This window comes from Augochlora pura, chromosome 5 (assembly GCF_028453695.1).
Source record: "Augochlora pura isolate Apur16 chromosome 5, APUR_v2.2.1, whole genome shotgun sequence".
In the NCBI taxonomy this organism is placed as follows: Eukaryota; Metazoa; Arthropoda; class Insecta; order Hymenoptera; family Halictidae; genus Augochlora; species Augochlora pura.
This window is the reverse complement of record NC_135776.1, coordinates 13,034,414-13,058,692: the sequence shown is the minus strand read 5'-3', so window position 1 is coordinate 13,058,692 and position 24,279 is coordinate 13,034,414. Positions and strand designations below refer to the sequence as shown.

Genomic DNA, 24,279 nt, shown 5'->3' with positions numbered 1-24,279 from the left:
GAACGCGTTGCAACCGGAGCATCTTAAAACCTTGGAGACCTACTGTATATATGTATATATGTTTAAATTGTGGTAGTGCATGATTGCAGTGGCGTTTTCTTAGTTTTACGTAAGAAAACACAGTAGATAGACAGTAACCTTTATTTCACATCTGTATTATCTGCCACTAGAAGAAGTCATGTGACATTTATGTGATACATTTATATTACCATGCATTGTCAGTTCTTGAGAAATTGCTGACTAGTTATCCAACGTATGTCCGATAGTGTTGATTAAAAGTAGCAAAGCCGCTACCGCTTGATCGTTTAGGTTAATGTTTTGATACCGTACTTTGTTAATTATGCGTGCAACTATTGCAGTATTCTGTGTTTTTCTCGGCTGTTGTAGCAATGTCGTATTTTTGGAACTTTTTGTTAAGTAAGTATATTTTATTTAGAAAACTACAATTCCTTGTAAATGACATGAGAGGGTTACATTCAAATAGAACTTGCATACCATTAACGATAAACAAATCATATTTTCTTATTTTAGAGATGATCCTGGTGGTGGAAACCTGATTACATTTTCGCAATTTCTTTTTATATCAATAGAAGGTTTTATATTCACTTCAAAATGTGGAAATGTAAAACCCAGAATAGGTATAAGGGACTACCTTCTAATGGTAGTTATGTTCTTTGTTGCAAATGTTTGTAATAATTATGCATTCGACTTTAACATTCCTATGCCATTGCACATGATATTCAGAGCTGTAAGTAAAGAACCCTCAAAGTTATAAGTCCTTGATATGTATAAGACCTTGAAATGTAATTAATATTTCAAATTTTCTAGGGTTCTCTGATAGCAAATATGATTATGTGTGTTATTGTTTTGAAGAAGAGCTATGCATTTAGCAAATATTTATCAGTGATTATGATTACTCTTGGTATTGCAATCTGTACACTTATTAGTGGCCAAGATATTAAATCGCTACGGGCTAAAAATCTAGAACATATACCTACAACTCCATGGGAAGATTTCTTTTGGTGGTCATTAGGAATATCATTAATGTCAGTTGCATTACTGGTTTCTGCTAGAATGGGTATCCTTCAAGAAGAGTTACATAGAAAGTATGGAAAAAATCCAAGGGAGGCATTATATTATACGGTATGTTAACATTTATATTAATATTCCTTTGCTAAATATGTAAACAATGTCTAATATTTATTAACTTTTTAGCATTTATTGCCCTTGCCATTCTTTTTAACATTGGCACCTAATATATGGGATCATTTTACCTATGCAATTAATTCAGAGCCATTAAAAGTATCGATGATAGATATGTATGTGCCAAAATTAATTTTGTATCTTATAGGAAACGTTCTTACGCAGTATCCTTTTATAAATATTCAACTACTATTTATCTAGTAATAATCTAATAATAATTATCCTTAACAACCAATTTAGATATGTATGCATTAGTTCTGTTTACGTATTAACAGCAGAATGCTCATCTCTTACAGTGACGTTGGTAATAACATTAAGAAAATTTGTGTCATTACTTTTTTCCATACTATATTTTCGAAATCCTTTTACAATTTACCACTGGGTTGGTACAATCCTAGTTTTTGTGGGAACAGTGATATTCACAGAATTAGTACCAAAGATTACAGGAAGTTTGAAACTTAAAGAAAAAAAGAAAGTCCAATAATAAATAATATCACTAATGAAGTAATTATATTTTATTCTAAATTAAATATTCTAATAAAAATGAATTTTGTGTCATCTATTCTTGTAAATTCTTCATGGATGTAGTTTATGTCTTTTATTATTGATTTAGCTATTGAATTAATAAAAGGTACCATCTGTAATATTAATTTAAATTTCAATCCAATATATTCCAATATATTGATATCATTTTCTTCTTTCCAAGTTTCTTTTACCTCAATGTTTTTAGGTCTTTATCCTAGTAACTAGGCATGTCGTTGCTACTATACCTCTTCTTGTGCTACTTGTTCTTTTAACAAAGAGCGTTATCAAGATTCTAGTGACATTACGTATATATTATCTAGTCAAGGCGGTTAATTATTATTAAAGTCTTTAGGTATCCTCTCATTAAAGTCTTTAGGTATCTTGCAAAAATATTTTAAATATTTCTCAAAAAGGAATAGTGAACAATCAAAACTAATTTCTGGGCAATTAAAGAATATTGACTACTTATTACATATTAAATGTAACAAGTCTAATCATTTTGAGATAAAATGTATCGACAAATAATATTTTGTATATTAATGAATAGACCAAAAGATCTTAATAAAAATTTAAAAAAAGCATTGTATGCAATGTCCGTACAAACGAATAGAGTTGAGATCATTTACTGTCTCTTATCACATATTTCATAGAAATGCCTTAACGAATGCTGATCTCACAATAATATTCTTAATGTATATAAATACTAGGGGTGTGCTAAATCGGGTTGGGACTGGAATCAAAATTATTTTCGAGATCGAGATTAGATGGAAATTATTGGGTTCCCGTCCCATTCCGATCCGCGTCTTCGCGTTTCGTCCATTTTTCAGAAATTACCGAGATCCGGCAAACTTCTAATATGTACAAATATCTATTTAGTTTTTCTTCATTTTATCCCACACTTATTACAATATCGTTGTTTCTGTACATCACTGTAATGCAATCTTCGAATATTTTTACAATGTTTTTTAATTAATATTCACCAAACGTAAGCAATAGCTGATTTGAAAGTATAATGCTAAGAACATTAAAATGCTAAGAACTAAATTGACTAAAGAATAGAGCTATAGCAGGGTCTTCACATTCACAAGTAATTAATACATCTCGAAACTTATCTAAAATCTGTAATATTTGAGACCTACGTATATTTTCTAAGTACATAATTTCTTCCAAGTGGTGCCCTCCATTAAAATATCCAAGACGACAGAGTTTGTCAAGTAATTTTCTGTCATCAGAAGGAATATCATAATCTTCTGATTGATAATTATATATACCATTCGCTTTATGAAGATTTAATAATAATTCTTCTTTCATATCAGTTGAAGTTCCTTTTGAAGCATCATTCAAATTTCTTGTACTGCTATTTTCGGTGATTTCTTTTACGTTATGATTAGTTTCATCCTTTAAATCCTTCAGAAAATAAATCTTTAATTAATAATGTTCTATAAATATATCATCTTTTACACTTACCAGAGGTATTCGACCATGCACAGTTGGCATGTACTGCACATATGTGTGCAATTGTAAAAGCAAATGATTTTTTAATAACCATATTATTATTTTTACTAATTGCGTTTGTTGCTGCGATTGATTCAAAGGATTCAATTTTTGACTTATCGACGTTGGCAATGAAAAATCGCTAACAACCTACATAAAGCGATAATTAAATTTAATTTTATGTTTTTATATGTAATAATAAGTTTTCTCATACTAACTTGTAAAAGACATAGCCCTGGAAATTCTTCAGAAAATGCCTCTAATAATTGATTTGTGATAATAGCATCTGGTGATATAACATATACGTTGCTTTCGCAAAGGGGATAAATAATAGTAGCTTTGGCCCAGTAAACTAGATGACCAGTTAGTTGAAAAACTTGAGTAAGTGTTAGATCAGAATCAGCAGCTAAAGTTTGTAAACTTTTTAATGGACTGTACATTTGAATAAGACATTTAAGAGCTGGAGATGAATCTATAGGAAGTGTATCCAACAAGTTTGATGGTTCAATAAGTAATAATAAACCATGATATGGTCTTAAACTATTTAAACATCTGTAATAGAATTGTATGTGATAATAGGTAACAAGTCATTTTAATTTCTAAAAATTGGAATTTAATTTAATACTAGCCTATCTATTATTTCTGGATTAATAACAAATCCTTTCTTATGGGATTGATGAACTTTTTGTGGTAGGCAGAAACGGACTTGAATCCATTTATTGATCATAATGTTAATAATTCCAGAAGTACTGAGACTATTGAACACAGATTTTAAATCACGTGCAAGTAAGCTTCTTTGTAATATTAATTCATATGGTGATTCATCACAATCACTTTCACCTTCCGATCTAAACATGGGTACAAGAAATTTTTAATATTCTCTTTTTAAATTTCTTTCTTCTTAGTTAAGATCAATAATATTTGATATACCTAGTAGCAACTTCATCATGAGTAGAAACCATCATTTTGATTTCTCCTGTTAAAAATCCACATCTTTTTTCTTCATGCCTCAATGCTATACCTAATCTAAAATGAGTTGGATATGAGAATTCCTATGTTTCAATTGTTTCAATAATCATAAGATGTTACAAACCTTTTACTTAAATCGTAATAACATTTTACTATAGAGTGACTTGCTTGTGCAGGAAGGGCAAATACTATATTAAATAGCATAGAAGAATTTACTTCTTTTAATCCACGAGATGGGACAAGAGTTGGGTGTCCAACAAAACGAACATCGTTTACTTTTAATTCAAATTTCTGCTCACACAATTCTAGTTTAACAGCAAATAACGTTGATAAGACTTCGTCGGTTACTCCAGTTAAATTCCCATTGCTTACATTGGAGGTTGAGAAGGGTAAAGACTATTAAAAAATGTAGAGATTACTGCATATGTTTAGGGTATACATAGCCACATAAATTTATATTTTGTATTCTTTAATATTTATTGAACACCGAATAAACATTACACTATTGGAATATTTTGTGAAGCTGACCTGTAATGAATCTTCTGCTATAGTTAAGGAATAAGGGTTTTTTCTTTTTGTACGCTGATTAGAATCTCGTATGTGTTTGGCAATATGAGGATAACGAAACAAGAGTCTATCACCTTTGCTGTCACTTTTCACAAGAATGGTACTTAATGGATTTATTTCCATAATTCCTTATCGATATAAAAGTTATGTTACAATTCACTGTACTCATTAAACGTAATTTACCAAAATATGAATGCTATGCCTGAATTTAATTAACAATAAAATATTGATAAGTAAATTTAATATATCTAGTATAAATGAAATTTCTTTTCGTATTGCAAAATGAACAACACCTAAATTGCAAATATATACAAAGTGTTGTCAGAAGTACACACAATTGATGCTGGAGCCTCTTGTGAAGAAATAGTGAAGTTTCTTTTAATGTTATGCAGCGCCAATTGATGCAGTGGCAATATTCTTAACCTGTTCACCAAATTACCAACAGTCAAAGTTGGTAAAGTTTGAACTTCCCACTGGACTAATTGGCTCTGTACGAACATCGAAAGGAGTTTCATTGTTTCTCCGAAAGAGGTGCCACATATGTAATTGCAGTGCTTAGCTGTGGAGCATGAATCAATCAAAGAAATATTGTATAGGTTTGGTAATGGTTGCTGATGAATACTATGTTGGAAGAGCTTGGGAGATTGAAAGACTTTTTCGTGTTCCGTCACTTTACTAAAAATATACTTTTATTTTTACGTGTATAGTGGCAAACTAATGAAGTCGAGTGATCATAATTTATTACCAATTTTAATATTCCTATGTTATGAAGTAAAATATGACATGAGTGTACGTAAATTATAACATAGAAGCAAAGTGAACTCAACATGACATTTCCAATAAGAACAACACGTAAAATAAATAAATTTTCATACCAAAATCAAAACGTATTTATGATATGTTTGTTAATATTTACATTATTTATAATTCTAATTACAACATATCATATTTTAAAGTTTGGAACTACACAAAAACATTCTGTCCATAATGCTATAAGCATCAACGATTTAAATTTCTTTCATACACAAATGCTAGATGTAGATTCTTTGATGGGAGATGCTACAAATCTTTCTTGTACATATTTTGGTTGTTTCAATGTTTATCGATGTGGTAGTCAAGGAAATAAACTGTTAATATATGTATATCCACCAAAAGTATATGTGGATGCTTTAGAAAGACCTATAACCAGTCAGATGACAAAAGAATTTTACCAGATTTTAAGTACTATTATTTCAAGCAAATATTATACACCAAATCCATATGAAGCATGTATATTTATTCCTTCAATTGATACATTAAATCAGAACAGATTAAAGTTACATGAAGTTTCAAAAGCCTTGAAGGCATTACCATTGTAAGTATTATTATTATAAATATATAGATCATTAATAAGTTTCATTATTATATGTACATATATGTATAAATATATGATTAATATTTCGTATTATTTACTGCAATGTAATAATAAATAGTAATTGTATAATATTTTCAAAATTTCAGCTGGAATAATGGTGAAAATCATCTTATATTTAATATGATTCCTGGGAATGTGCCAGATTATAATACAATCATTGATGTACCTATCGGAAAGGCCATGATTGCAGGTGCAGGAATGTCATCTTTAACATACAGACCTGGTTTTGACATTAGTTTGCCAGTGTATAGTTCCTTTACAAACAATCTGAAACCTACTTTTAATAATACAAGGTAGCAAATTCTATATATAATTATATAATTGAAATTTTAAAAGTAATGTAGACTTAAATTAGAGTGTTATAATTGATGGTTTTAATTATCTATGTTATTTTTAGGATCTGGTTAGTTATTTCATCCCAAATTAATATTAATTCTGCTTTTGAACAAGATTTATTAGAAATAAAAGCTATGTCACCAAAAGATATTTTGATATTAGGACCATGTTTACATTATAATTCTGTTAATGCAACAGTGAGATGTGCTGGGGAAGATTGGTATAAATATCCAAATGTTCTTCAAGTATGTTAAATGCTTTAAACTTTATTTATGCCACCTAAATGATTTAAGTATGTCACCACCAAGGGTTGATTTAAAATGCTGTAAATGCCATGTTTCTTTTTTTTTTTTAAATTGAAGAGGAAGGATTAATCTTCTCTAAATTTACGTGAATCATAACGTGTTTTAACAAATTTTAATATAATGAAAAAGTTTTCTTCTAATAACTATATCAAAGATTTTCATTTTAGACTGCAACATTTTGTCTAGTTATTCGTGGAGCAAGGCTGGGACAGAGTACACTTCTAGAATGTATGGCAGCAGGAAGTATACCCGTAGTTATAGCTGATTCTCTTATAATGCCATTTTATGATGTAATTGATTGGAGCAGGTAAATGCTAACTATCTTATATTAGCTGCTATATAAAGATATTCTACAGCGTTATACAAAATACGTAATCGTTTTTTCATGTAGAGCTGCTATATTTGTATCAGAAGCAGATATATTGTCAATAATGTCGGTTTTGAAAAAAGTATCACCACAACGAATTATAGAACTTCAAGAGCAAGGAGCATGGCTTTATCAAAAATATTTTAAATCAATAGAGAAGATAACAGAAACAACATTAGAAATACTTGCAGACCGTGTATTTCCGTATTTAGCTAGAGACTATATATTTTGGAACGTACCTCCTCATAAAGAAAGTATAAACATATTAATTAGTAACATATGGCTTTATCAAAATAATTATATTCTTGCTATTTATGTAGGACATTACGTCGCCACTATCTCTACCAGTTACTGCACCAAAAACTCGAGGATTTACCGCTATAATTTTGACTTATGAAAGATTGGAATTACTATTTGTTTTGATTAATAAACTTGTTAAAGTTCCAAGTTTATCTAAAGTTCTAGTAATATGGAATAATCAGCACAAAGATCCACCACATTGTAATTATTGTTTATCAATAATACTATCATATTAAACATATAAGTAGCAAAATAATACATAAAATGATATATGTATATATTGCAGCATCCAAATGGCCAAAATTGAGCAAACCATTAAAAGTTATACAAACAAAGGAAAATAAATTATCTAACAGATTTTATCCATACAATGAAATTGAAACTGAAGCCATTCTATCGCTAGATGACGATATTATAATGTTGACAGCAGATGAAGTAGAATTTGCTTATGAGGTTTTTTCATTGCAGATACATATAGGCTAAGCCATCTAAAGGAACACCTACATATCATCGCTGTTAATACAACGTATCATATTCAGATATACGTTGTAATTGTGTAAGCCAATGTCAAACTATTTTCAAGGAATTTGCATTAAGACATATTTCTGATATACTTGGAAGTAATGGAAATATTTAGGTGTTCTTTTTTATGTACTTCGTCTTCTATAATATTTAAATAAAATTTGTAGATAATATTAGAAATAATTATAGGTTTGGAGAGAATTTCCAGATCGAATTGTTGGGTTCCCATCTCGGATTCATATGTGGGATAATAGCACCAATTGTTGGAAATATGAAAGCGAGTGGACTAATAGTATTTCTATGGTTTTAACCGGAGCTGCATTTCATCATAAAGTAATGCGCATGCGTTTTTTCTATTTATGAAATGTAGTATCCAATCAATTTTTATTTCAGATTCCTAAATTGCAGTCCATCTAACCGTGACATAATAATTCAAATTTGAAAAATCCCATTTTGCTGTAAATTCCCTTTGATTTGCTGATATACCCGAATATAAATATCTTAGCGAAGTAAAAGCATAATCATTTTAATTTTGTCGTTATGATATGTATTCATAATTATATTAATATACTATTAATATTTTAGTATTGGAGTTACATGTACACAACTGCTATGCCAGGTGATATAAAGGAATGGGTTGATGAACATATGAATTGCGAAGATATAGCTATGAACTTTTTAGTAGCAAATATCACAGGAAAACCACCAATAAAAGTATTTATAATACAACTTCATAAAAATGCATTGTTTTGACATGTTGTATTTATTTCTTCTATTGTAGGTAACACCGAAGAAAAAATTTCGATGTCCAGAATGTACGAATACTGAAATGCTTTCAGCAGACTTAACACACATGGTAGAACGCACTCAATGTATTAATAGATTTTCTTCAATATATGGATCGATGCCATTAGAATCAGCTGAATTTCGTGCAGATCCAGTATTATTTAAAGATGTATTTCCTGAAAAGCTCAAACGATTTAATGATATTGGAAGTTTGTAGATATTTTGTTACTTTCATATTGTTATTTTATAAGAAAATGTTGGTATTATTAAATTAATATACTGAAAAGTACTTTTTATTATTGTAAAGTGAATGTTATAAAGTTCCCCATTAGCACAGCCAAGGTATAGAATAGACTAGTCATTAGGGTGGACTTTATTTTTCGACCATCGAATTTTTTTCGAGACACCCCTTAGAATTATATCATTAAAGATGAAAAAATAACCTGTGTAAAAGCTGAAATTTATTGGACAATGGAAATTTGAAAATTTTTAATTTTTGAAATTAATTTTTTACCGTTATAATTTATCGCCACAATACATACTTGGCGCCAATTTGAATTCGTTTTTTACATGTTGTATAAGAATAGAACAAAAATATACAATTGTATCAAGAATGAAATCATGATCTTGAAATGTCAAAAATCCATTATGAAAAGAAAATGTCTTTTTTTTGCGTTATGTGTGTTCCGTGGAACGATGCAAGTCCTTAGTTGACAAATTTAAATAATAAATTTAATAAATAACCGATTGGTAAAACAACCGAATAGCCAAATGACCGATGGGCAAAGTAACCAAATGACCAAATGATCGAAAACCTGAACGACTAAATGTACTGATTATATATTGTCATGACATAGTACCTCGAATTAGAATAATCTACGGAGAATATGGGGAACATAACTGCTGTGTTCCAACGTAGCCGATTAAGTAAGGTCAGGAAAGTTAAATTTACGGTTGTGAATTTCATAGTTTCGAATTTGTTTTTTTATTATGTTACGAGAATTTAAATAGTTTGTATGTTTCGAATTCCAACGAACAGTATTATGTGCCTTGAAATAAACTACTGTTATTACAAATACCCTCATATTTTTTAGGGGTCCACAAGAAAGTTAGGGAAATGGCTTCAGGAGTTTGGCAGTTCATCAATACATTTTCCTCCTGCACATATTTGCCAGAATGACGTAGATTTACAACTAAATGGGTGAGTTTCTTATTAATATTTTTCATATTTCTCAAGTAAACAAATTCTTTTACGTCCTTTTACGGGGTTAATTATCAATAAAATAGCTTTGCGAATTATTCGTTGAATTCTATTCATACATGGAACATAATGTATAATTCTTTAATTTTGTTAATTAATTATATCAAGCGTAAGAAATTCGTTTGATTGACAATTACTAAATAACTTTCGAACCAATTATTCTTCAAATAAGTTACGGAACCTCGTTTCGCTTATGCTCGAGCTATAATAAAATATTTCGCCCAAAAAAAATCATTTCTATATTTTTGTGGAAAGGTTTCGTTGTTTAACACATTTATTAAAATCATTCACTTAGCAACACAAGCATCCATTGAAACAGTTGCATCAAATGCACGGTGATTAGAAGCGACGTACGCTTGACAATACTGTTAACTTTATTATACAAGTACATAATCTTTAGCAAGGCACAGTCGTTCATGGAAGTATTTTGACTATTCATATAAAAAACTTTCATTTCCAAAATATATTATTCGCGGACGTGTTTTAATCTAATCGTATTCTCGTCAACAAGTTTGGACACAATATCGATCCGATCTTTTGCCTAACCTGCGTTAAAAAAGTATTCAATTTTTCATTTGCATTATTTACACTCTTGAGAATACAATGCATACGCAGTAAACTGAGAACTATGGAAGTATTAATAGAATTTATATTATTTTCAACCTATTAAAACTTCTTGAAAAAAGGAATGCATTTGTATTTCTTTTGAGAAACATTTTCGTAATATGTATTTCAATAATCAACATGTCGAATGAACTATTTTATATTTTAAATATCCCTACGTCTCCTGGCTCCTGTCACGCGCGCGCGTGTTAAACGAACACCAGGGGGTGAAATGCGCGACAGCAGTCAGGGGGCGTAGTTCTCTCGATCGTCATTCTCCATGTAGTTTAATTCTCTTCGAGGCCTGCTTTAAGATATAAACGTCTCTTCACTATATTCTTGACTATACCTATTTTAAAAATGATCAAATTGTAAAATTGTCTACGACAAAAGCTCTAAGCTTCGTCCAATTCGTCCAAACACTTTTATGAGCGACTGTAAATACACAAAGTGTGATAACACAGTTCAATTACATCGTTTCATACAATATTGAACGACAATCCTCATTACTATTTACTAATGAAATTATTACTTCGTAAGTAACATACACACATCTCGTTGTCGTATTTTTAATAACAATGAATTCCGTTCATTACTCCGGTTTCGGCGTTGTCACTTTGATTGGATAATAACGTGACACCAAGGTAAACGATCGATCGTTTCTCGGCGGAATGGTGATCAGTCCAGGGAGATTATCGATTCTATGGAATTTCTGCTTCTCGGGTGATAATTCGGGGCCCCTAGATAGTTCAGCGGACTTCCGAACGTTCTTCTGTCGTCCGACAGATAGATAGGTGGCAGTTTGTAAAACAAAGGCTTCGCAGTGTCTACAAAGTTACGTGTTCTTGAAAATCAGAGCTGCCTACCGAGGTTATTTATAATAAGAATGATGAAGTTATGAAATTATGATGAAATTATGATGAAAATGATAAAAATTCAGGCGAAATTCAAGACAAAAAGAATATTAAAAGGATTTAAGGACTTATTTTCAACTCACTGAAGTTATTAAAGAAAAAGAGACATTTCTATTTGACTCGTGTTTGTTGCAATCGATGGAGATCATTTTTATTTTATGCAAAGTTTTGCAGTCTAATAATTACATTTTGTTGACTAAAGCGTGAAAATCCTGATGCTGAGTTTACGATAGAGGCCTATTCTACAATTCTTTGCGAATTTCAATATATTGTACTCACCTGTAGACGGATTTTCGATTGTTGGCGATCGTTTGATAGCATTGCACATGTTCACCTAAATAAGGCGAGAAATTCTGTTTAAAAGAAATTGAGTACAATATTCTAATGTATGAAAGCTGGTTGGATGCCAAAACTATAATTAATTTGCTCCCTAGAACAAAAATTTTCTCGTGCTACATGCAACAGGATGCATTCGTTTTTGGCCTAATGCAATATTGATTGATTCGAGCCGTATTAAATTGCGAAGTAATTCTGTAACAATTAGTACAGATTGGACGTTTCTTTTTGTTTCGACTTGGCAAATTCATGCAACGATAGTTAGTAAAATAGAAACTGATCTTTCCAGATTTGTCAATGAAACTTTATCGTTCATCAAGCTTTTTGCAACATGTTTCACATTCTTGTAAGGCGAAATAACAAGTCATGGAATGCATTATTTGTTTAGGAAGCTATTGTTACTAAATTCATTGACCGTATTTATGTAATTTGTTGTTATTGCAATGTGCAAATGCGAATTGCACTTTTCACGAGGAAAAGAGGGAAAACGAATGAAGCAAGCTCTGAAATATAGTCGAACTAAAATCAACTGGCGACCCAAAGACATCGTTTACTCGCTTATCCTCCGAGTTAGACGATTATGTTTTTTATTATTAGCTGCATCGAAAGATGGGTTTTTGAGCGACCATTGACTTTGACCCGACTATGATAGCGATACCTCTAGACTGGGTTCTCCGTATTTGTGTCACTGTGTTCGGGTTTGGTGTCTAACGACTCAACGATCTCCTCGATACTTATCCTAGAGGTATTATCCGGCTGAAAGTATCATATTGTCTCCGTTTAATTACGTCCCTTCGAGCTTACAAAGTTTCTCGTCGCCTAGCCTCGTCTCTTATTTTCTCGCTTTCTATCGATGGTGTAAGCAAATGAATCTGGTGGGAGCGTTTTCATCAAGGATGTTTTTATTCGTCGTGTTTATAACATAATCAATATTGCATATTTATTTGATAAAAAAGGAAAAAAAAAACATAAAAATACACATACAAAGCCGGCGAGGGTAAAGTTAAAACAAAATGATGAGTGACAATGAGAGGAAGAATGAATAATAACGGTGTTGCGCACGACAGTCTTGACAACATTTATCTCTACCAGTAAAAAAAAGTCAGTCCTTGAATTCGTGTCCTTCTTTCGATCGCGTTTTTCAGGTTGAGTTCATGGAAGAGGGTCTCTTCTGGAACCGAGATCCACCATGTTGTTCTGACAATCGATTAACTAGTAGGATAGAGCTCGTGTTTATTTCGACCCGAAACTATGACATTATTTAAAAACAGTAGAATTCCATTTCTTTGTTTATACATATAGTAGGAGCCTGACAATCACCCCCATTACTTGTAATTTTTCGTTCAAAATCCCGGAGTTCGCGTCCAGATAAACGGGCTTGTCACATTAGTTACATTACGTTGACGGATCTTGTCGATTAAGTTAACTGCATTAATATTTCAGGGGATCTTCGGGTCCAGAAGGTATTCCATTACCTATCTATTCAAGGAGTAACTTCTCGAAGTTTTTCTTACCGACTTCACGATATCTTTCTCGTCTGTGATCTCCACTTTTGGTAGTTCACACCTGTTTGTCTCCTCCACGCGTTCGTTTCTTCGTTTCGTGTCGTCTTCTTCTTCTTCGTCCTCCTCTTCATCCTCTTCAACCTCTTCCTCTTCCTCGCGTTCCTCTAGTTCCGGCTCCTCTTGCAGGTCTTCCATCGACTACAAACGAACCATTTAGTGCATTCGAACACGAATTCTGTATTCCGTACACAATTGCTGCAACAATCAGCTTAATGCATTAAAATATATCTATTTAAAAAAACTCTTCAAACAGATAGCATTCTACTACAAGTTGATTAATATTGTAGGGTTTTTTCCCAGGTATGAAAGGTAGGCTGGTTGTGCATCGGAAAATGGTAATTAATGGGATACGTGACGACATTGTGTTTTTGACGACTTCGAGTGGCCCGAATCGATCGATTGGTTCCTCGAAGTCATGTGTGGCCGAAATATAGAGTGTAAGTGAGTGAGAGCGAAATAAAGAAAGAGAGAGAATGAGTAAGAACGAGATGGCGAGTGAGGCAGAGCGAAAGAGTATGAATGCAAGAGAGAGAGAGAGAGATAGAGAGAGAGAGAGAGAGTAGTAGGATAATTTGGGCAAGGGCAACAAAAGAGCGTAGAAACAAGCGACAAAAGAGTGTAAATCGTGGACTATTAATAATAAACTGTTGTTCTTGTTATTGTTAAAGGAAGGTGCCTTAGTTGTTGTATTCTTATTATCACGGAGTCTCGTGGGATTTACTTTTAAAATAATCCCTACAATATTTTTAAAAGTGCAAGAATTTTCAAGTGAAAGAATTGAAACATAAAGATTCTACTAGATATTCTTACTAATATTACTAGCATTAAACGATATTTCATTGTTATTACGTTACTTCAAGTATAGAAAACTGGTTTCGAAGCATTTCACAGCTAGCCTGCAAAGTGGACGTATTTGATTAATTAGGGAATATTGTTATTTCAACGGTTACATGCATTGGTTCGTATTAAAGAAATGTATAACGAGAATCAATAAAGAATTATCGCCCTCTCTGAAAGCTGCTTAGAACTTAATATGTAAATTTTATAAAAAAAACAAAAAATCTTTACGAATGGATTTGGTTTCGGAGGTTTAGTGATGGTGCCTGTATTTACCCCTAGGAGCTCCTTCTTCTCCGATTCTTCATCTGCTGTAAATTAGAAGCGATATTTGCATCAAATATTACTTAAACATTTTAACGCGTGCACGTGCTGACTTGTGAAGATGATAAGATTCAATTTATTTAGATATTTGACAATTCTTTTATTAATAACTGTTCGAATGAATAAATTGATTTGATGCTTTATAATTTCAGTAAGAAGAAAGGTAGAACCTACCTTTAATATGAACCCTTTTATCGTTAATTAAGTCTTTAGACTCCGCGTTGGGCAGCGGTTTGTACTCTTTGCTCGGTGGCTTGATATGAGTACCGTTCGGTCTTTTCTCGTCCTCGGTGACAGTCTTAAAGCCTACCGTTTTCACCCCAGCCCCTATGGTGTCCGTATATTGCGGCGATTGCCATCTTTGGGAGCTAGAAGCTGGCACCGTCGACGTGGCGGAGACCACCGACGCCCGTCTGCGTCTTCGGTCTTTTCTCGCGCTTCGCCAGACCTCGTAAATGCAACCGACAACCGCGGTCACGAACACGCAGCAAAGCACTATGAAGATGTAAGTACCGGCACCTTGCTCCTCCTGGGTCGCATCGGAATATTGGGACTTGTACTGTATTTTCTTAGGTGGGTCCTCCACCCAAGCTCGGTCGTGACCCTGCAACATTCGATATTCAAACTGTCACAACTTGGCGATAAAAAATCGCACGGTGATCTGTCTAGGCTGATTTTACAGCTGAAAACTTCCTCTCTCAAACCCTTTTCCTGATTTTCTACAAATGTTTTTTCATCGAGCTTCGCAATTGAAAGAAAACGAAGATTTCCTAAGTTAAAAGTACGTGAAGTTTAAGTTCTTCAAATGCTTTCGCTATCTTGCATTCGGTGTATGGATTTTTTTTTTGCTAAATGCATAAAATCCAGTGATCGGTGAGATTAGCTTACCACGCTATCGTTTCTGGGCGGGTCCTGGCCACGGGGTTGCGCATCGAAGACAGCGCACTGCGCGCTCCGTACGCCGGCCGGTATCGTCGCCCTGACAGTTTCACTTCCCTGTTTCGTAAATAGCATATATTCCTCGAGTGGCTTCATGCCAGGACCTCCGTTGATCGATACCACGACGTCTACAAGAAGAGGGTATCCGTCATTTCGAATTCGCATAGTGGCTGACGATCGTTTTGTCTAACATAAGAAAGACAGTATTCCGTTAGAACAGCGACATCGCACGTCGTTCCGGATGATCGTTCAGGGACAACTCGACTATCCGGTTGAAAAATCGGAATTGATATCGGTCACCACTCACTGCTCAGACAGCCGGTGTATCCTTTGAACTCGCGGAACCGGGAATCGGTGGTGTTCAATCCGCCTAATTGGATCTCTGTCACCCCGAGACTCTCGTCCTCGCCGTCGCCTAACTTTAGCACCGACTCCGGCACCAGTTCCACCTTCTCTCTGTCGACCTGTGGATACGATCATCGATCTATCAACAGTTTGTCATTGAACCTGGTACCAGAGTTGGGCAATAATCGATTATTTTTTTCATTACTTTTGTGCAATCGAATCGAATTAATTACGAAAGCACCCTATGTTTTACAGTTGATGAAATGGCTACACTCTCTTTATAGTTATTCAAAGAATCGGTCGGTTGATAAACGTACCCAAAGCGTGGTAGTGTTGTTGTCACGAACATAATAGACGCTGTGCCGCGCGCCATTTAAAAAGTTTGTGTTCTCTCGTTTAACGCCGCAAGCAACGCCTTCCGTGTTCTCCTCGAATAACAGGTGACCCTCGGGCGTCAGAGCTACTAGCAAGTAGTAGCTTCTTCTGGATAGAAAAGTTTTCGACAAACATTCAACATCATCGAGGAGTGACTTGGGAGAAACAAATGTCGAAGCGACTGAGGCGCTGAAACGAAAGGATCGTTGACGACTTACTTGTTCTCAGTTTGCAGTAGTAGCAACGTAGTGTTGTGCGTGGGATGATGTTCGTTTGTGGAGAATGCCAGTTGAACCTTCACCTGATTCACTGGTCCAACTAGATCGAATTCGCGCTGAAGAACACTTTGACCCCTAAAGTCTGCTCCCTTTTCTGGAAAACGCTTTCTTCTTTATAACTGGCGATCGCCATTCTCAAGCATTTAACCCTTTCGCTACTACGGGCCACTATAGTGGCTCTGCGCAAGATGTCACTGAGGTACTACGGGCCACTTTAGTGGCTCTCCGCCAGATGCCAATGATCTATTGCGTCCAACCGTTTTACGCAAGTTTCTGACTCTGGGCATACACTGATAATGTTTTTTGCATCATTTACTGCTAACAACTGAATAAACAAACTGCTTAGCAATCGATGTACCTCGGCAATCAGTCTCAGCAGCATGGGTTCTCCGCCGCGGCATTCTCGCTGACGATCGGCGTTGCGTGGCGTGCAGTGATGTCGCGGCGCTCCGTTCAGCAGAAGTACCGCGGCGGAGAACCCGCCCGTAGCGAAAGGGTTAAAGATTTTGCCAAAATGAACGCACAGTAAAGTATTCGGACTCAAAAATTGAGCGAACTGATTTTATTCGTTTTTATCAGAATAAAAGTATTTGGAAGTGAAATAATGATTACCTTCGACACAGTTATCCCCGATATAAGAAGTCAGTTCGCAATTGCACAAGGACTCCTGCTTGCCAAAATTCTCAGTGCAAATGCCGAGATTCTTGCAAGGCACAGCGTCGCACTTCATTTGACAGTCGGGTAAAACACCCTTGCTGCCTTCGTGGTTCGCTTCGTTGGCCAGTTTAGGAAGATTGACCAGGTACTCCCCGATCATTAGTCCGCGAAGACAGCCCACGTAGCCTTTGATCTGCGTCTCTTCTTTGCTGACTATCAGCAAATCGTTCGAATCGAAGCCTCCCAGATTCACCTATGTAAGATCGTTGATCATTGCATTCATTTGATTCGAGTAGGCCGCTGAAAATCTCACCTGGAAGTAATTAGTGGGCGGCGCGGGAGGCCTTTGAGGTGCCAGAACCTCTTTCTCAGGGTTTACCCACGGCTTGTTCGAGTAACTGTCCAGGAGCACCGCCGTCGCGTTTATGGTTTTATTGTATTCGTTCACGTGCAGTGTCGTTGACTTTTCGTCGCGGATTATGGCGATCTGCACCGAGATACCCGTGTTCGCACCTGAAATGGGTTCCCGTAAGAATCTTCGACTCTTAAGTACCGAAATTGTAACCGAAGGTGACATGTCGCAACGAGGGTGTTTCGATTCGAAAGGAACTTACGCGGATGTTCGACGGTAATATTCTTGATCTCGTTGCCGGAATTGAACAAGTACACGATCGACTCGTTCGCAATGTACAAATGAACGAAGTTGTTCAAGTGATCATTGGCGTAGATAATCAGCGAATAATTATCGTAGGTTCGCAAATTGATCAGCACATTTTCCTGGAGTATGCTCTTCAGCAGCAACGACTCCTCGTTTTCGTCGTCCGTGCCGAAGTAGTTCTTATTCAGGAATGCTTCTTGCGACGTAAAAGTGAGAGCCTTCTCGTTTATATCTGGTTATTAATGAGCAAGATTATTTACGATGGTAAAGTGGTTTGGAGGCAGTGAGACTGTTAATTGCTGGAGCTTACTCCTCTCGCAGTAGGTGCCAAGGTGAGCCCACTTGTTCTCGCAGACGCATTCGAAGTTGCTCCAGAGTTCGACGCACAAGGCGCCGTTCTGACACTTGTTCGGCTGACAGGACGGTTTGCAGTCTTTTATAATCTCGGAGAGGTGGACGGACATGTAGCTGTGGATGTCCAGGATCTCACCGTTCACGACAAGCCCGCGGAAACAGCCGATCAAACCCTGCCGGATTGACGAAGTCCTCAAGTGTTCCCTGCAGTTCGATAAGTTTCGTGTTTACCTTCCGTCAATTAGAGAATGTAATCGAAGCGTCAACTTGGGAGAAACACTCACGCGGTAGCGCCCCCGATGAACATGGAACCTTCGAAGGGCCCAAACTCCTCTTCAGAAGTAAGATTCACCATTTGGTGTTTAGTGTTGATCATGAATCTGACGTGGTAATCGTTGTAATCGATCCAGATCTTCTGCCACTCGCCGTTGTTCAGTTTTCGTTGGCTTTTCACCTCCATCTCTCTGATCCTTCCAGTGTTCAGAGTGAAGGTGAAAGTCAAACGGTTCTCCGAGGTCAGGGTTACCATGAAGGACGGATAATTGCTTCTGATGGGTGGCTGATAAAGCAAAATTGCTTTCTCGCCGGTAGTTCGGAAGCTGAAGGCTATGTCTCCTTTCCGCCAGCCTGGCACTTCGATGTACGATTGCGAAGTTGTGAAAGTGACCACATACTTTTGAGTGTCTACAATAGGAGATATCACTTTTCGTAAGAGTTCTTTTTGCGAATAATTTTTGTTGGTCCTAGCAGAAAGTGATCTTTTCTCGGTTTACTCACTCGTTTCGACGCATTCCAAAGGGCCCAGAGTAATTCGACCTTGAGCATCCTCCGCTAGGTCTCTTTGCTGCAGGAAGACCATACCCGTGATGCCCAAGGAGTCTGGAGTTCCGTAATAGCCCTCGTCGGAGAGCCATTTCACGTTTCCGTCGAAAATGTCGCAGTTGCAGCTCAAATTTTGGTCGACGCAGGTCCTGTTCACTGTACCAATCAAACATTTAGCAAGTCATTATATCAGCCGCGGTAGTGTTCTTAGAGAGTTCCCGTGGCTCCCCCGAATTACGGGGGCGTCTGACATGCAGATTTCCCCCGCGTTAAAAAAAAAAGTCATTATATCAGATAAACCCTCCTCTATCTGTTCAGACCAATTATGACTTTCTAACGTTTTTACTCTTCATGCAACACCGCATTTATTTGACCCGTAATTTAGTTGTTCGAGCGAAATTTCTACTACGTTAAAAAAATCCTTGCCCGTAAACGGTTGAATGTCATGTAACTATGTTGCTATACTCACTTCCGCAAGGACAGGATCCCCTTTTTACGTTACCAATGTAGTCTACGGTGGTTCCGCTAGAGCTCAAGAACCACGTTGCACTATGCAACTCCAGTGGCGCCTTAGAGCAATCGTACCTAATGTACTGGCTGCAGTAAAGCGAGTGGGAGATCAATTCCTGCAGCATCTCCGCGGTAAACTGTCTGTACTTGATATTCAGAGAGAAATCTGACTCCGCGATGGACCGGACGTCCATCTGGGAAGGCAGATTATGTTCTACGATAGTCTTCGTCGAGTCTTCGAGAGACTGGAACTCGCATTTAACCACGGCCGGTGGAAATCTGCCGTTCCCGTCGATGTCGATCGTGTAGACGTCGTCTTGGGAGTAGCCTAACAGAGCCAATTCTTCGCACGTTTTTCTGAATTCCGCTAAAATTAATCGGACGTTCATCTTTATCACCGAACGTTGTACCGAGTAATCGTGAACTCTTGAATTTCTGCTTACCGAAATGGCAATTTTTACCCAAGTAACCGGTGCCGGTGCAGTCGCAATTGATCTTGTTCTCTTTTACCGAACACTTGCCGCCGTGTTCACAGGTGTTCGGTCTGGTGCAAGGGTCAACGAACTGGCAATTGTCCAAGGCTACTTCTCCTATCACTCTTTCGGTGTTTACCACGTGTCGCGGTTCGATCCTTTCGTCGTTTACTCGAATTTCTCTCATGCAGCCGACCAAACCTGGTTTAGAAATCCATGCAGTTATTGCACATTGGTCAGTGGATTTTTGTGGATATAAGAGATCTTTTATTTTTCGTCGATTAATTATAAAGCAGTCCAGTTACCTGCGTTGCCCTTTCCACTTCCAATGATCACTTTGTCGCCGAGTTCGAAGGTCATGGCGAATAATTTACTCTGTTTGTTCCTGTAGTCTACGACAATACTAAGTTCCCCTCTGGTATAATTTAGCTCAACCGCGTGCCAAGATGTGTTATACGGTGGAAACTTCACTGCAGCTGTGACCGTTATGTTCTCAGTGGTCACGGGGATAAGGTGAAAACGTATCTCGTCGTTAACTAAACGGAGCTGGGTGCACAAAACGTTTAAACTATAACTCTAATATTTTTACAAGCCGTTTCACAAAAATTCGAATCATAGAACAGAAACGCATAGAGCGTATCGATCGTTGACAAATATTCACACTTTTCTATTATGAAAAAGATCTTACCTCCCAATAGCCATGATCGCCGTTGCTCTTTACGTTTCCAGACGCCACCACTGCTATCGGTTTCGAACTTTTGAAATCGAAATTCAATTTCAGAGAATCGGTTCGCGCTATCGGCCACCAAATGTGGCTGCCGGCGAACGGATACGTTATTGGAATTACATCGACGTCGGCTTCGTAGTACTCTGGTTCTAGGACGCCAATGTAGTGTACCATCGGGTTCGATTTTTTCAATTCGTAAATGATGGACTTGTCGTTGAAGAACACGTACTTCAGCGAGCCTAGGCACAATTGAAAATATTTCTTTTCTCTACGACGGAAGTGAAACTAGTTCCGCAAAGATCTAGGTGGAGCAGAAACGGACACATCTGCCTTCTTAACATGTTTGATAGGATCTTGAGTATTTTACGTACCTGCAAAATTATTGTACGAAAGCAGACCATTCTTTTTGTGCAATTCCGGACCACCGCCAATGTAGATTTCCGGGTCAATGATCATGTTATAATTTTCTCCAGGGACTTCGAGCACTTTGATCTCGTCGTCCAAGCTGACGAAAACCAAGGATCCATTGTGGAATATCGTTAAATTGTTCCAGTGGTTCGCGGTGATATAATCGCCGAGCACCGTAGAAATCTTCGAATTGTGTCCAAAGTCTAATTCGACGTGCACGGATCCGTTCATGATGGAGGCTGCCACATAGTGAGGAGTCCCATCGATCTCGCCGGATGCGTAGAACAAAGCCGAATCGTCCCACTTTGTCTGCACGAAATAAAAGATCGCGAATGTTAAGAGATCGCGATAATCCATCTTCCAAGAAACATTTTACGCGTACCTTGAACGCCATACTAATTCTGTTCACGGACGAATGGACTCTGTCCTTCCAATCGTATACCCGAAACGATACGTAAGAGGATCCCCTTAACGTCAAAATCGTCGCGGCTGCAAAGATTCAATTAATCAGCAGCTAAAATAGTTTTCTCGCAAAATTTCGCTTGTCCTGAACGATGGAAAAAAAATTACATACTATACACGTCGCAATTTACTCCCTCGTACTTGGTCCCAAAGCAGTCGCAAGTCAAACTGTTATAGTGATTCACGCACTGAGTGGAGATGAAACAGAGATTCTCTCGCGTCCTGCACCTGAAATTCCCCACGCAATTATGTTCTCGAACGTCCAGCAACATGATAATTAAAACTCACATGTCTATGCAACCCTCTTGCACGTTTTCGTGTTTCGTTGCGATTAGAGGCTGAATCGGCAACAGATCGCTTGCCGATTTACCGGAACTGAGCACCATGTCCCTTATGCAGCCCACGAAAGACTCTATTATGTATTTGACACCATGCAGACGCTCCTCGGAACTCAATCCTGGCGTGGACAAGCAAGAGCGATCAAATCAAACGAAGGAAGATCGTGCGACGCCAATATTCCGCTAACACAGAGTTCACAGTCTTCGCCTTACCTCCAATGAGGACGACGGAAGCCAGTTCGTCCGACACACCGTAATTGACCACATGCTCTAGAACCTTGAGCGTCGTTTCCTCCTGTTTGTCGTCCACTCTGGCTATCAATTTCGCCCCGTGCACGTCGATCCTGACGAGAACGCTGTGCCATTCGTCCCTATTCAGCCCTTCGCCCACCGTCAGGCTGGTCGACTTCTTGCCGAACACGTGGACAACCTTCAGCTGACCCTTCTCCACGATCACGTACAAGGCGTACGGATCCAGGCTCTCTGGTCGATCTTTGACACTGTGGTAGACTAGAAGGCCGTGGGGTAGTTTCGTGCGGAACTTGAACGATATCTCACGGCACAGCCTGGAAATCGAGATGAAAATGGCTCGACAAACGAGAGGGCTGTTGACACGGTAAACTCTGCCGGCTGTGGAGGTGTCGAGCTCACCGTAATTGGAACGGCTTGATGCCAGGTCCGTCTAGTTGGATGAACGTGTTACTTTGCGCGAACATGAACGTCTTCTCGTACCCCGACTCCATGAAAGTCAGCTCCTGCGAACGGAGTTCGTCGATTCGTTTTTTGGAATCATTAATGAGAAACGTTGACGAACGAGGGGCGAGTTCGACTAATTACTTTTAGTTAAAAATAATACCCAAATTCAATCTTTTCGAACGAAACGCGAGGAACAAAATTGTTTCTATCCGACCTACCATGAATTTTATCATTTAGATCCTGCTTCCTGACGGTCGTTACTAGATTTCGTAAATGATCTGTTATTATTATAATAATTATATTTCTAACCAAAGTATCTTGGGAAACAGGGACACGGTAATTGTTCGAAAGTTCCTGTAATTTATTTGGACGTCGATCGTTACGTAGAGTATGCGAAGGGACAACGACCCGGAATCTAATCTTCGGAACCGTTCGCTTCCTCCGGGCTCGTGTGATTGTAAAAAGTCCGTTTTACATGCAAATACGCTGAGATTACCTTTCCCCTTTTGTACTTCGGTACAGGTGGTTTCGTTGGCGCGGGTGGTGCAAACGTCGGACGCGGAGTAACAGCGGTGGTAGAAGGCAGTGTGCTGGTAGTCACGGTGCTTGTCACAAAAACGCTGCCCTTTGTAATCAAATATGGCGGTAGGGTATCTGAAAGCACCTCGGGCATGATTCTCTGTTCATTGAACTGTTGGCAAATTTTAATTCGTAATCGCAACACCGAGATGCTAGGAACGCTAAATTAAGGAACAAGTGGATTCAGCAAGCTGGACGGAGTACAGACGATACAATCGAAAACCGATCTGCAAAATTAAGCAGCTTGAAATCTGGAAGTTGGTTGGACTTTGTGCAAAACCACTGTGCACATTTTTATCGAAAACTCCGGTCTCTGCACCAAGGTCTCCAATTGCATTGTCCGTCTTCCACAACGATACCAATTAAGAGAAAGTTCAACAGTCCGACATTTGCGATTTACTATCGTTACCAGAATCATCACGTGCAAACAGTTGCTCGGTTAACGGTTATTAAAAGGATAGAGTGAAACGCTTACGTTCAGGACCACCCACGCAATAATGAAGGCATTCGATCTCGGAGTTGAAGCGGTTCTCGTTTCCCAGACAGCCGCCGTAAGGGAACATCCTGCATTTCCCTTCAGTCTTGTTGAACGACCACTTGTATACGTACTGCTTGCAGGGGCCTTGTTCCATTTTCACGAGACATTTGTCTGGGAGCGTTCTTTTGGTCGTGGTGAACCCGTCCAATTCGTCGGACTGGTCGCTTTCCGACGAGTCTGTCAGGTCCGCTAAGACCGTTGCGAACGCGATCGCCCAGACGAAGACCCCGAGGGTCCGTTTCACGTTGTTCGCCATTATCGTTTTGCTGAAAACACAGCAACATCTTTATGCTAAAAGTATGACTCGATCCTTGTGACGTTATGAAGTGTTTGCTAAAGTGGTCGTGAAAATTTTACAGCGCCTCTTTTGAAGATCAAACTGCTTTGAACGTTGTCTTCGAACGTTGTCAAACTCCCAAACGATCTTCCGTTCAACAAAATCATCCTCAAAGACAATATATAGAGGAAGACACTTGGTAAAATGCAATGCCC

The 24,279-nt window shown here is 37.4% G+C and overlaps 4 protein-coding genes and 1 long non-coding RNA gene across 11 annotated transcripts in view; 3 read left to right on the top strand and 2 right to left on the bottom strand.

Annotated features, from left to right (window-relative positions):
* Window positions 1–82: 82 nt before the first annotated feature.
* Window positions 83–1,849, top strand: Efr (ER GDP-fucose transporter). Its single transcript, XM_078180426.1, has 5 exons — window positions 83–417; window positions 532–748; window positions 829–1,143; window positions 1,216–1,367; window positions 1,444–1,849. Exons 1-5 carry the CDS (start codon window positions 341–343, stop codon window positions 1,685–1,687), a joined length of 1,005 nt encoding a protein of 334 aa, XP_078036552.1. The 5' UTR covers window positions 83–340; the 3' UTR covers window positions 1,688–1,849.
* Nprl3 (GATOR complex protein Nprl3) lies at window positions 1,617–5,098 on the bottom strand. Its single transcript, XM_078180423.1, has 7 exons — window positions 4,720–5,098; window positions 4,316–4,587; window positions 4,153–4,248; window positions 3,852–4,070; window positions 3,441–3,774; window positions 3,196–3,372; window positions 1,617–3,135 (listed from the first exon to the last, which is right to left on the bottom strand). Exons 1-7 carry the CDS (start codon window positions 4,879–4,881, stop codon window positions 2,761–2,763), a joined length of 1,635 nt encoding a protein of 544 aa, XP_078036549.1. The 5' UTR covers window positions 4,882–5,098; the 3' UTR covers window positions 1,617–2,760.
* A 242-nt stretch (window positions 5,099–5,340) lies between these two features.
* On the top strand, window positions 5,341–9,082 carry Sotv (exostosin glycosyltransferase sotv). Of its 2 annotated transcripts, none has more exons than XR_013494135.1 (10): window positions 5,341–6,112; window positions 6,259–6,465; window positions 6,570–6,753; window positions 6,981–7,120; window positions 7,205–7,432; window positions 7,503–7,681; window positions 7,767–7,933; window positions 8,192–8,335; window positions 8,396–8,511; window positions 8,588–8,717. XR_013494135.1 is itself a non-coding variant. In XM_078181713.1 (10 exons), the coding sequence occupies exons 1-10, from the start codon at window positions 5,586–5,588 to the stop codon at window positions 9,003–9,005; spliced, it is 2,127 nt and encodes a 708-aa protein (XP_078037839.1). In that variant the 5' UTR covers window positions 5,341–5,585; the 3' UTR covers window positions 9,006–9,082. The 2 variants fall into 2 exon arrangements, 1 of the variants encoding a protein (XP_078037839.1); XM_078181713.1 differs by lacking the exon at window positions 8,396–8,511 and adding an exon at window positions 8,784–9,082 and having other exon boundaries at window positions 8,588–8,716.
* Window positions 9,083–9,225: 143 nt separating this feature from the next.
* Window positions 9,226–24,279, top strand: part of LOC144470499 (uncharacterized) — a 95,056-nt gene continuing 80,002 nt past the window's right edge. Inside the window, exons 1-2 of the long non-coding RNA XR_013494136.1 lie at window positions 9,226–9,720; window positions 9,883–9,989. This is a non-coding gene — a long non-coding RNA (uncharacterized LOC144470499). The remainder of the gene's footprint in view (window positions 9,721–9,882; window positions 9,990–24,279) is intronic.
* Window positions 9,831–24,279, bottom strand: part of Axo (axotactin) — an 18,954-nt gene continuing 4,505 nt past the window's right edge. Inside the window, exons 4-31 of one of the 6 annotated variants that reach the window (XR_013494134.1) lie at window positions 23,725–24,053; window positions 23,167–23,324; window positions 22,626–22,729; window positions 22,188–22,540; window positions 21,925–22,093; window positions 21,749–21,864; window positions 21,557–21,663; window positions 21,138–21,483; window positions 20,728–21,005; window positions 20,345–20,585; window positions 20,010–20,240; window positions 19,526–19,933; window positions 19,012–19,212; window positions 18,519–18,918; window positions 18,191–18,438; window positions 17,837–18,112; window positions 17,536–17,735; window positions 17,178–17,475; window positions 16,506–16,659; window positions 16,230–16,395; window positions 15,875–16,031; window positions 15,517–15,695; window positions 14,803–15,232; window positions 14,536–14,615; window positions 13,417–13,605; window positions 12,561–12,658; window positions 11,846–11,900; window positions 11,410–11,479 (exon numbers count right to left, since the gene is read on the bottom strand). Coding sequence is in view for 5 of the 6 variants with exons in the window: in XM_078181707.1 (XP_078037833.1) it covers window positions 11,331–11,479; window positions 11,846–11,900; window positions 13,417–13,605; window positions 14,536–14,615; window positions 14,803–15,232; window positions 15,517–15,695; window positions 15,875–16,031; window positions 16,230–16,395; window positions 16,506–16,659; window positions 17,178–17,475; window positions 17,536–17,735; window positions 17,837–18,112; window positions 18,191–18,438; window positions 18,519–18,918; window positions 19,012–19,212; window positions 19,526–19,933; window positions 20,010–20,240; window positions 20,345–20,585; window positions 20,728–21,005; window positions 21,138–21,483; window positions 21,557–21,663; window positions 21,749–21,864; window positions 21,925–22,093; window positions 22,188–22,540; window positions 22,626–22,729; window positions 23,167–23,324; window positions 23,725–24,043 (6,012 nt within the window). In the remaining variant the exon portion in view is untranslated. Of the gene's footprint in view, window positions 11,480–11,845; window positions 11,901–12,560; window positions 12,659–13,416; window positions 13,606–14,535; window positions 14,616–14,802; window positions 15,233–15,516; window positions 15,754–15,874; window positions 16,032–16,229; window positions 16,396–16,505; window positions 16,660–17,177; window positions 17,476–17,535; window positions 17,736–17,836; window positions 18,113–18,190; window positions 18,439–18,518; window positions 18,919–19,011; window positions 19,213–19,525; window positions 19,934–20,009; window positions 20,241–20,344; window positions 20,586–20,727; window positions 21,006–21,137; window positions 21,484–21,556; window positions 21,664–21,748; window positions 21,865–21,924; window positions 22,094–22,187; window positions 22,541–22,625; window positions 22,730–23,166; window positions 23,325–23,724; window positions 24,054–24,279 lie in introns of those variants that run through there. The other 5 variants (XM_078181707.1, XM_078181710.1, XM_078181708.1 and 2 more) reach the window with 5 other exon arrangements.

Coding starts and splice junctions, on each gene's coding strand:
- Nprl3 (XM_078180423.1), bottom strand. CDS start 4,881: ATGGAAATAAATCCATTAAGTACCATTCTTGTGAAAAGTGACAGCAAA. Junction 4,588..4,719: donor TAGCAGAAGATTCATTACAG/GTCAGCTTCACA, acceptor ATTTTTTAATAG/TCTTTACCCTTCTCAACCTC. Junction 3,775..3,851: donor AATCCAGAAATAATAGATAG/GCTAGTATTAAA, acceptor ATTCTATTACAG/ATGTTTAAATAGTTTAAGAC.
- Sotv (XM_078181713.1), top strand. CDS start 5,586: ATGACATTTCCAATAAGAACAACACGTAAAATAAATAAATTTTCATAC. Junction 6,754..6,980: donor AATATCCAAATGTTCTTCAA/GTATGTTAAATG, acceptor TTTTCATTTTAG/ACTGCAACATTTTGTCTAGT. Junction 7,682..7,766: donor GCACAAAGATCCACCACATT/GTAATTATTGTT, acceptor TATATATTGCAG/CATCCAAATGGCCAAAATTG.
- Efr (XM_078180426.1), top strand. CDS start 341: ATGCGTGCAACTATTGCAGTATTCTGTGTTTTTCTCGGCTGTTGTAGC. Junction 418..531: donor TTTTTGGAACTTTTTGTTAA/GTAAGTATATTT, acceptor TTCTTATTTTAG/AGATGATCCTGGTGGTGGAA. Junction 1,368..1,443: donor ATAGGAAACGTTCTTACGCA/GTATCCTTTTAT, acceptor CAACCAATTTAG/ATATGTATGCATTAGTTCTG.